This window comes from Lepisma saccharinum, chromosome 3 (genome assembly GCF_977018435.1).
Source record: "Lepisma saccharinum chromosome 3, izLepSacc3.1, whole genome shotgun sequence".
NCBI lineage: Eukaryota > Metazoa > Arthropoda > Insecta > Zygentoma > Lepismatidae > Lepisma > Lepisma saccharinum.
This window is the reverse complement of record NC_139231.1, coordinates 74,736,040-74,748,072: the sequence shown is the minus strand read 5'-3', so window position 1 is coordinate 74,748,072 and position 12,033 is coordinate 74,736,040. Positions and strand designations below refer to the sequence as shown.

Below are 12,033 nucleotides of genomic sequence, written 5' to 3'. Positions count from 1 at the left end.
TCATCACAACATATTAATTTTTTTAAAGATTTTTCTACTTGCTGAGCAAGTAAGAGTGATGACACGGTTCTTTTCTGATACAACTATCCTTCTACTCTCCAACAATACCTAAATCATCACAATATTCCACATACAGTAGTTTCAGAGATATAACATATTTTGTGTCACATAGTGCATTCGTTCATTCACCCAATTTCTTAACCCATCCGCTTACCATTTAAATGCCAATTTTTTTGCCATGAAATACCATTTAAATTTGGCTATCTCCCGTGAAGGTTGCACAGCAAGACAAGATGTCAAATATTGTTTAAACTATCCAAGCAATTTACGTGAAAATTTTATATATTGAAGTGGAAGTATAGTAATAAGTATGCACATATGCAGTTTACTTGAAAGATAATTAGAAACTCACCTAATAAATTTGATCACACACATCATTGCATTCCATTTCCATTCCTCAACCTTTTATATTTTTCCTGCCACAGCCACCTCTTCCTCACTTTCACTACATTCTTCAATTTCACTAACATAAAATGAACCCCCGTGTTCATCTCCCCTTCCAACATCCACATTTTCCTTTTCATCGTTATCGAAAAGCAACTTTTCAATCGCAGAATCATCTACAACATTCTTATGCAACGTGTTTGCAAGACGTAACAAATGAAGGTTTGTTTACATGAGAAATTACTGAACAAAACACGCTTGAAATGGTATGAAAAACTTAGCAGCACAAACATACACGTCATAGATTTGAAAGATCATACAACCTCTGCCATCTATTGAATGAAAAAGGAACTACATGATGAAAATCGGGAACCCGTCGATTCGACGACTAGGTATGGGAACAGAATGTCCAGTCAGGCCGTCGATTCGACGACTAGGTAAGCGGATGGGTTAAAATCTTCAAATTTTCAACATATTTGTTGGACAAGTGTAATGTTACATATTTGTCATATTGGACCAAGTATGTATCAGTAAAAAAAAATGAAGCAAATCCGTGACTATGAAGCAACTATTTGTCTTACAATTGGGTGATTTTATGTGGAATGACCCAACAGCATTTTTCACTTTAGTTATTAGTATATTTCCAAATATTATTTGTTTAAAATGCAGAAAATTTCAGTCTTTTATGTTGATATTTGCCAGCAATAATAATAAAATACATATAGTGCAGTTATGTATCACAACAAACAGTCTAACTGGAAGTCAGGAAAATGTGCTCAAGATTCTGTGCTGTGTTACTGAAAGGGATTGCATTTCACAAAGGCTCAACACCATGCAGACTGCTGGCTGATACTGATTTTATTTTGAAACTCACTGAAGACACTTTCCCATGGTAACATGGAATTTTTGTCTTCAACTGTATTTCTAGATTTACAAGATTCAGGTTTCCTATACTCTTCCTGTCTTACTAGGTGCAGATATGAGTTGTGAGCAGATGTTAAATAATTGAAGTGGCCGCGGTGGCTCAGTCGGTAACGCGTCTGACTACCATGCTGAAGGTCCCGGGTTCGATCCCCGGCCGGTTCAAAATCCAGGAACTTTTCTAAGGATGGAAGCGGCCCCGGTGCCCACCCAGCGTCGAATAACATGGGTACCTGGGGGAAACCCTGGGGGGTAAAGGCAGTCAGGGGCGTGATGCTGATCACATCACCCCCACTCACGACCGGATCAAGAAAGTGTGGGGCGTTACCCCCACACCCCCTATACGCCTTCATGGCGTAGTGCTATGCACAGGGGAGCACTTTACTTTTTTTTTTTTTTTACTTAGGCAAAACAAGAAAGGCATTGCATAAGATGTTAGGAAAGCATATTGAAAACAACCCTGTTCATCCAACATAGCTGTTGTATTTCTTGAAAGAACTGAGTCTGGTTGCCAAAAGTAGCAACTTGAAAAAAGTACATGGGTGTAAATCTAAAAATTGTAGTTGTATTTTGTAACTTGCAATACTAATTTTGAACACTTGAACCTAGTTGTGAAAGTGGTAAATTTAATCAATATCAATTCGTGGCCTTTCAAATTCAAGCTTATGTATTATTAGAGTTGAGCCAATGCTGATGTATTAGTATTGTGCTATACTACACATTAAGGCAATATGTAGAGTCCTTGAATAATTTTCTTTTATTGTTATTTCAGTGTACAGGTGAGACTTGCTACATCAATGTTCTCTCATGGACCAAAGTCCCACCTCCGAAGTCATATGAAGACCCGGTTCCACTGCACGGAGGCATGCAGATGAGGCATCACTCAAAAAAATTATTTATTGTGGTGGCAAGCCCAAAAGTGCTGGAACAGTTCGGGAAGAAGGCTGCAAATGTTCACGATCAGGATACCCTCGTGCAGCTCATGTTAGATTTCATTGAATCCGTGAACCAGGGAATCCAGTTCAGAAGGAAATACATAATTCTGAAAAACCAAGATATTGTCGGTGAACTCAAGGACGTGTGGCACATATTGCAAGGAAAGCCCAAGGGAAGTCACAGGGAAAAGAAGTCCGGACTCTTAACGTCAAATCCTGCCTCCCTTCTCAATGAGCTTTCCAACATCACAGGCGACATTATAGATGCCGAGGCATTGCAGTGTATCAACGATTCCATAAATAATCAATCGTCAACATCCAGTAAACTCATCGAGGAGGTCCAGGAAGGCAAGGAGAACATTCACTTGTACGGATCCAAAGGTGCAGTGTCCAAGAAATCCGTGATTAAATCCCAGAAGACATTCCTCCAAGGCACCAGTGATGCGGAGTTCACCACGGGCGATAGTGATAGTGACAAGCAGTGTCCGGAACTGCCGCAGTGGGAGTTGCACAGGATCTTGTCGGAGGAGGGCAACATGTGGAAGCTCAGGATCCACTTACCCAAAGTGGATAACGTGGAGCAGTGCAATCTACTTGTGTCGCAGGTGAGTTGTTGCTTCACTGGATTTACAAATTCAGATTTAGAGGCTGACTTGGTTGTTTACACCTTTGTCTTCAGCATGAATGGTAGAAGTACCAGTGTTTGTATTTTCCCTCCTGGTGTCCCTACTTGATGCTGTGAACTAAATTATCAAGCAACTTGTGCCACCTGTGACCTCTGAACATTCATCTAGCTTGCTAGACAGAAGTGTGCTACTTCCTTTCAAAAGGCTTCCTTCCCTTACAAAGGATCAAGCACAAGGTCAGTTTCTTGTGGCATGCTGGATCCCAAAATATTAATATTGGGATTGAGAAAAAGAATTTCCAGAGTTCTGGAATATCAGGAAAACAGTGATGGGATACATTAATGTGGGCTCTAATAGAGGCACATTCTTGTATCAGTTTGCCAATATTTCTATTTTCTGGTATTTTTAATGAATATAAAGGTACAGTTGCTTCTGTGACTGAGTCAGTGTGGCGACAGACCTGGAAAACCGGGAAAAGTCAGGGAATTTGAGGTGTCAAAAAAAGTCAGGGAAATGTCAGGGAATTTTGTCTTGATTGATTTAAATATATCGTTATGGAACTCTGCGCGGGAACAGGAAATCTTGTTGCTAAGTTTCGGCCTCAACTTTTAGGCCCCTTTTATGCACAACACAACCACGGCACCAGAAACCAGTGATGGCAGGAGGAGAGAGAGAGAGAAATTTCCGGAGGGGCAGAAAAATGTGTTAAGCCTTTAAATATTACGTGGAGAATGCAATGAATTATTATTTTTTCGTGTCCGTATGGGAGTAGTAAGGGGACAGAACTGTCAACAGATGGAGGGGATGAGAGAGGCTGGCACCGTCCGATAGTTGTCGGACGTGGTAGTTAGGCATTTTGTTGGACAAACTGAAGGAACATGGAAACAAATAGGCTCCATTGATACATACGATTTTTGTTGAATATCGCCACCTGACAAAGTATCTTACTCCAACATGCGACAGAAATTGCATGTATGGCACTTGTATGGAATTGATTTTTGTTGGATGTCTTTGGACTTAAACATTCAACAAGAAGAGCTTTAGACATCAAATATACTGCTTGAATTTTATTACTCTTCTGGCTCACTTCACCTTATTTAATGTAGCAGTGCTGACGAAAATTTTCTTTTATCATCCTGACGTATTACTGGTTTCACACAAGTTAACATACGTTTACAATGACATTGCACTATTCTGAGATATCAAGAAGAATCCAACAAAACGGGACATATATTGAATACTATCACGAAAAAGTGAAACATAAATCTGCATTGGAGAACGTTATAAAAATTGGCAAGTGCATGCATGCTCCCAACCTCAAATTTACTGCAACACTAAGGGGAAAAAAGTGGTTCTGGCAAGAGAATGGACTTGAGGAAAACCAGACTTTCCACCTCCAGTTCAAGGGGGGGAAAGTGGTGTTGCTACCGGTTGCTACACGCCGGTTTTTGTCCAGTCGTACACGACACCTCTTCCTGTCAACAAGCTCCCTTTGCTTACATTTCAGGGAGAGGCAGGGAATCGGAGACCCATTCACTTGCTACGCGGCGGCAACCATTATACCGCGTTTGTTACAACCTGTCCCTTTTCCCATGCTAGAGATCGCTCGACAGTTTCGGTGCCAATGAGAAACGAGGAAAAAATCGTCTGCTGGGCAGCGAGGAGCGAATGGAAGCCAGAAGAGAGGCACTTACGTAGACGCTGTTGCTACGTTGCGTATTTTAATTGGCTGCCTGGCTTTGACTTTCCCCAGCACGGAGAAAAGGGAGCGATTAGCTAGCGCGGGAACTGGGACAGGTTGTAACAAACGCGGTATAAGCATCGCCGTGCTGGCTTTGATGAGGGTGCCACCTGTTTCAAAAACGACTCGAAACAAAAAATTTGGCAAAGCAGAATACCACGAGAACTCCCCCTCCCCACGGCAACTGGACAAAGCCGATTGGTTCAGCTGTTCATGTGACCCTCCTTGGCTTTCGATGGAAAAGACAAAAATAGAATTTACAAGTCCGTTCTCTTGCCTGGAAAACTTTAGTATTGCATTTAAATTAATGCCCCTCTCTGTCCTGTCTGTTTAAACTTGTGAGAGATTGTCCATAATCTCTCACTGAGTGAAGTTAATGTACAATATTATTAAAAAAATACTAATAATAAATACGTAAATATTTTAATATCATATTTACTCGAATCATTCAGTCATAAGAGCAAATAACTTTCTTCAAGAATTGACTTTTCTTTGCCAGCCCTGCTAAATTTTCACTTTCCATCTACTGATTTATACGAGGGCTGGCCAGAAGGTAATTTCCAATTAGTAGGGACATTGATTTTTTGCAAACGCGAAAACCGTGAAAAATGGTAATTGCTGCGAATTATGCCAATTATGAATATGCAGTGATATCTGGACACATTTTTCGCTCATTCAAAATAATGCAAATTTGGCATAAAATGCGAATTGTTGGTGTTTTCAGCGATTTTTTTTAAAACAAATGTCCTAAAACAACGAAAAATTCCATGAAATCCAACATTCTTGTCTCTTCTAGGCCATGTTTGTGTACATAGAACGTGCAAGTTTTGCAGCATTTTATTCAAGAGTAAACTATAATGCTTGTTATACATGGAATAATTCCGACAGCCACATTAAATAATGTATTTCACACGATTTTTGTCGAGCGAGAAATAATGGAGCTCAGTCGTTAGGGCATCTGACTACCATGCGAGAGATCCGGGGTCGATCCCCTGCAGGGGAGAACCAGTATCTTTTCCACCTATTCAAACTGCTCTGGCACCCATCCAGCGTTATATCAAGCGGGTACCTGGAGGAAACTTTGAGGGATAAAGGTAGCCAGGTGCATGGTGCTGATCACATCACCCCCAACTTCAGTGGTGATGAGAATAGTGTGGGGCCCTAACTCCACACCCCTATACACCTTCATGGCAAAGTGCAGGGGAGCACTTTACTTTTACTTCCTCAAAAATCTGTTCCAACATATCAAACTGTCACGAAAATACGTAGACAATGTGACCTACAATTTAAAATAATAGTTTAAAAGCACAATGGAGTATTACGTTTTGGTATATTTGGCAGAAAAATGTTTTAAAACAAAAACGTGAATTTTGAGAAATGTAACACTAACAAGTCAAAAGAAGATAATGCCAATATCGGTATCTGTCACATGAGATTGATTGATTTAAATTTTTTGGGTGCATCGCCACTTATGTTCATTATGCACCCTTCAGAATATACGGGGAAAATTCCATTATGTAAAACCCTTACCTTAAAATTAAAAAGGGGGGTATGGAAAATAACTTTTCCAAAATAACGTTCAAGATATTAAACTCTCACGAAGAGGCGTGATTTACAATTTGAAACAGTAGTTTCAAAACACCATGAAGGTATAATTTCAGATATTTGCCAGAAAATGTGCTAAAATAAAAGTGTGAATTTTGGGGAAAATAACACCGAATAGTAAAAAATAAAAGATAAAAAATACACCAATTTGAAAAAAAAAATCAAGACCCCTACCGATTAGGAATAAATAAAACAAGAATATCAGTTGTAATTTATTGCATTAATAACACTGAGTCCTAACCTAATTTTCGGCATAATCACCACAGTTGTTCTAACATTTGTCGTAGCATGGCACTAAATTCTGTATGCCCCTAGCATATGTGTCTGACAGCAAAGACTGGAACTATCTCTACCGCAGTGTAGCTGTGAAATCCTTGTCCTGCCAGAAACCTCTTCAGTTCAACAAAGAGATGAAAGTCTGTACATGCAAAGCCAGGGCTGTACAAGGAGTGGTCCAAGATCTCTCACCTGACGTGATGCAAAGAACCCACGTGAACTCAGCTGTATGAGGTTGTGCACATTCGATTGGCCTTCCGTGAATTGTCTGCACCATCATCTGACCATACTATCACTCACGACGTTCGGTCTGCACACCTCATGCGATTGTTGGTGGCTCTGTGCCAAATTCTGAGCGTGCAAAAATCTGATTACTACATGTAGGCTACATCGCAGTTGTTGAGAGATTGTATGAGAGCTGCCATCTTTAACCTAGAACTGTCTTAAAATGGCTGCATTGCGACTGTACCAGATTACAGCTACATGCCATTTCTTCATGCCCACGTGTGTGTCGCTCTCCGGCCACTAGTGCTGCGTACAGGCACTTGGATCTTTTTTCAGGATGCCCCTCGTATATGAACTTTCAGAAGCTGTTATTAACAGAGTGTTCCTATATAAATGTTTGGTTAGCTAAATCAGGTACCTATACAATGCAATTCTATAAATTGCTTGCGTTAAATTTCTAATACTTACATAGCTACCCTTTTCATAATCAAAAATGGTATAACTGCATGTTGTCAGTTTCACAGTACATCACTTGGATATACTGTACTGAAGCAGATCCCGTTGATAATGTAAGGAAATGTGACACTTTCTTTTGTACAATTCAATTGTTTCACTTACATGCAAGAGTTTAGTTGTTTGCTTTACGTAGAAGAGAGAAGTAGCTTTATGCATCGAAAAATGAGTCCGCACTCATGGTTCTTGCAAGCAGAGGGTTCCAAACCTCAGTGCAAATATCAACATATAATACCGAGAATGGATAAGGAGACTGATAAATTACAAAATGTATTTCTTAATCAATCACTCTTCACTCTAATCTCATTTAGTCGTAACTTTAAAAATAATAAAGTATTTTATTTTAAACTTACTGTGTATGATAAAATTCCATAATCCTTCCCTAGCTTGTGAATTGTAATAATTTTCAAAATTCACTATTTTGCTGTTTGAATTCAAATCATAGAGAAATTAAGTCAATTTCATAGAAGATAATATTGGTACTTAAGAAATCCATACCTGGATCTGAACGAGTTTATTATTTTGCAAAAACATCGATTTAGTTTAGTTTGTAATTGTCAGGGAAAATGTAAATTTTGTCCTGGAAAATCTGGAAAAGTTAGGGAATTTAATTTCTGCTTGTGAGTGCATTGAGTGCTAGACTCACATCTCACCACTTATGATCCTAGGTTCAAGTTAGTGTTCCTTTGTGAGTGTACTTTCACCAATTTAATTTAATCATCATTATTCTTATTCATACTTCTTATCATCCAGATTAGTGTAAAGGGGTAGGATAGCAACATAAAATAAGAAAAATACAAATACAATTCATCAAATGTATACAACTTCTTTTCTAAAGTAAAACAAGTTAGAATCATCTGATTACATATGTTAATCAGGAGATGAATGAACTACTCAACATGTTCAAGGAACATTTTATATAACATTGGTAGAATATTCTCACACTAGGCTTTCGCTTCGGGCTACACACTGGTTCAAGCTTCCTGGGGGAAACATGACATAACTTTTCTCCTGAGATTTCAGCCAGTGTATGGGATAGTGGACCCAGCCCAATTTTACCCACGTGTTTTTTTTTTTTTTTTTTTTTTTAGAAAACCCACCTTGAAACCCATTCAAAATGTGGGTTTTTGAGAAAATGTTTTAAATAATTGCAATGTTCTAGAATTGTCAATAGTTTGAGAAAACTTGTAAAATAAAGGCTTAGCCAAGCTTATAATACTCAAAATAATTAATGTGGTACAAGTCATGGGTTTTTTCAGGATATTTTTCTGAAATCATGCTAGAAATAGACTTTTAAACACTAAATAATACGAAGATACCTATATCCAAGGAATAAAAAATCGAAAGGGTCTGAAATATTTAGATAAAACATTAAACGAACAAAGCTTATAATTTTGAAATGTGGTAGCACTTTAGATATCAGTAACTTCCGGATGTGGAGATGATGTGATCACAACCATACTCCGGCTGCCTTTATCCCCTCCACCCCTCCAGGACCCATTGATTTGAGGCTGAGTGATTTCCAGACCTGCTTTATGCAGTGACAACACCGGATAAATTCCAACCTTAGATCATCCACCCCAAGATTCGAACCCGGGTCTTCTGCATGACAGTCAGAGAGCCTATCTATTTTTTTAATTTTTTTTTGTAATAAAAGTAATAACCCTAAGCAGTAGTATCCCCTTTTTTCTCTCTATTTTCTCAATTTTCACACACATCAATTTTCTCTGTATTCTCATTGGGACAAACACAAACATCCACGTACGAACCAAGATTCAAACTCGGTACCCCTGGCATTGCAGCATCCTGTGCTAACCACTCTGCCACGGAGCTTTACTAAACTACCACAGCTATCAAATATTAGTATAGTATTGCTATGCGCAACCCTGGGAACTGATCACAGATATATTAACTGTTACGCCATCCAGCAAAAGTAGAATCAAACTGTTGGTCAAATTTTTCAGAACATAGTATTTTAGATAATTTAATCATTTGTCCCGTACTGTGGCTGTGCGGTCATGCTTTGGGCTCTGGCTATGGGACACGTGTAGGTTTGAGCCTACTTGGGGAAACTTAACAGCTTTTGTACTGAGATTTTGGACTGTGTATGAGACCGGTGAACACTCATCATCGTGATTAAATTGGGGAGCTATGAATGAGTAGCATAACCCGGTCATGAAAAACCTACATCGACGACTGAGGGTTCGTCGTGCTGAACACGTCACCCTTTAACTGGTTGAATGATCTCCCACCTCAGAATAGGATCAGGTGGGAGTTCAGCCAGCAGTCGGTAGGTAGGACTGGGCCCTCAATGGTCTGTTGCGCTAAGGGTTATGTATGTTTTTAATTTAATCACTTCAAGGTGTGAGACCTTGATTGTCAATTCTTAACTATGGTAACAGAAAATATTAAATAGTTTTTGATTCAATGAACTAAATACAAATTGAATGTTCCAATATATTACTATCAGGGAAAAATGTATTTCATTTTTCAAATATTATAAACATAACCTGAAAAACTGAGTTTTGCCTGTTGTTTTTTTTTCCTTCGAAAAAAAAAATCAGGCGAAATGCCAACCCTGGTATGGGACCCACCATCATGAGGAAATTGGTTAGCTACAAATGAGTAGCGTAACCCAGACATGGACACCTACAACAGCAGCAACTGAGGGTTTGTCATGCTGAACACACGTCATCCAGAAACTTGTTGAACCTTTGCTAAGGCATGCGGGAGTGAGGCCGGCAGTTGGTAGGTAGGCCCTGGCCTGAGCAGGCTGTTGCATCATTGACAGTATCAGGAAATTTTATATTGGTACTTTATTGGTATCATCAATAGGGCATCTGACTGCTATGCATGAGACCCAGGTTCAATTCCCCAGCTAGGTGATTTCATTCCAGCTTCTAATAAGTGAGACCTTGGGGATTGAGGTGGGTGGAGCATGGTGCTGGTCATATCTTCCATATTCCTTGATGGCATGTTCGTATATGCAGGGGATAGCTTTACCTTATCTTCTTACCTCTACCTCTGCTTTATTGATATCAGAAAAAGTTTATTTCAATCCATCCCTAAAAGTAGGTGTAAAGAATTACTTATATTATTAATTTATTATAATATTTAATTGCTAAGTGAATGATTTTATAAATACTCGGCTTTAATATTGTTCTTACCATCTAGGATGACATTGAATTGGAGGTGGGAGACCTCTATAGGCTGAACTTGGAACTACCTGTACCTGTTCAGTGCGACACGGCAAGGGCAAGGTTCAGTGAGCGACGACATATTCTCACAGTCATTCTCAGAGACCATGACATGTTGCAAATGCAAGTGGAGAATTAATCTCTTTACTTTGGCTTTATTCAATCAACTGGTACCTGTGCTCTATTCATGATCCATATGTGAATATGGGTAAAAATAAAGAATCTGAGTTGTGTCTTTAGTCGCTAGCAATGTACATACATCGTGCAGGGAGATGTAGAATGTGGCAATTTGTTTTCAAGCACGTCACTTCAAAATAGAATAGACGTGTGTATTTATTGCATAGGAAGTTGTACTTTGGTTTTCTTTTTAAAAGTGTGAGAATATCTTTTTGTTATTTTCATGTTTGATCATACGGTTGTGTTACAAAATTATTGCACTGTATTGAAACACAGAAGAATGGTTTATTTTTCTTTTCAATGAGGAAACCCTTTTATTTTCTCTAATCCAGTGTAGATCTAAAAACCCTTGGCAATATGGTGGAGAAAGTTGTGATCGTAGTAACATAACATTGCAACATGTTATGACTTTTGAATAGTTCTATGTAAATATTTACATGAAAAGATAAGGATGTAGATGATGGTTAGAGTAGGTGTTGTGTAGGGTGGCTAGTTAGAAACTGATATGAGACCGGAAAAACTAAAGTGTGTGTTGTTTCAGTATTATGGTGCAACATTTCACAATAATTATTATGGAATCTCAGTACATTTATTAGTTTGAATTTACAAATTTCATACCAGTGAATTTAAGTATATTAGTTATTACTGTAATTTTCGGGAAACTTAACCATGTAAATTACAGCAATGCAGCAATGAACTTGGACAATACTGTCTGTGCTGCAATGTACAAATAAATCATAACTTTTTCAATTTTCAACAGCTGTTAACATCAACAATCCATATGTTTTACTGACAGCTGGCAATAGGGATGTAGGTGTGTGTGTATATATATATGGATATATCTTTATCAGTAAGCACAAGTTTTAACAATTCCTGCTGCCACCTGTCATTACATTTACATATATATGAAACACGTATGTATTTGCACTTGTAATCTGATTGTTAACCATATATGGTACTGTTTTTTTTGCTGGCATGATATGGCATCAATTCAAAAAAGTATTCCCAGCATGGTATCAACTTGTTTCTTGTAGTTGCAAAAGTGATTACAACAAATTGGATGCACTACTTTGTTTACCAGATTGGATCATAGCTTTTGTACTGAGTTTCAAGAGAAGTGGTACACAATCACCTATAGGTATCAGATTTAATGAACCACATGCATTATGATTGTCAGTCCAGATTTGAAGCATAGTTCTGAGTTTAGGATTTAGTGAATATATTTTTTTTACCTTTAGCTGAATCTAATTGGATTTCAAGTAATAAGACTTTTTTTTTATTTATCCTCAATACTCCAGTGATTTTTCTTTGTTTATCCTTATTACTCAAATTTAATTAGAACTTATATTTTATTTATATGAAAAAAATATATT

The 12,033-nt window shown here is 38.2% G+C and overlaps 1 protein-coding gene across 1 annotated transcript in view; it reads left to right on the top strand.

The window, feature by feature from the left end:
* Window positions 1–11,000, top strand: part of LOC145985851 (PIH1 domain-containing protein 2) — a 28,206-nt gene extending 17,206 nt beyond the window's left edge. Inside the window, exons 3-4 of the mRNA XM_083119949.1 lie at window positions 2,138–2,905; window positions 10,461–11,000. Coding sequence (XP_082976075.1) covers window positions 2,138–2,905; window positions 10,461–10,622 — 930 coding nt within the window. The 3' untranslated portion in view covers window positions 10,623–11,000. The remainder of the gene's footprint in view (window positions 1–2,137; window positions 2,906–10,460) is intronic.
* The last annotated feature ends 1,033 nt before the right edge of the window (window positions 11,001–12,033 follow it).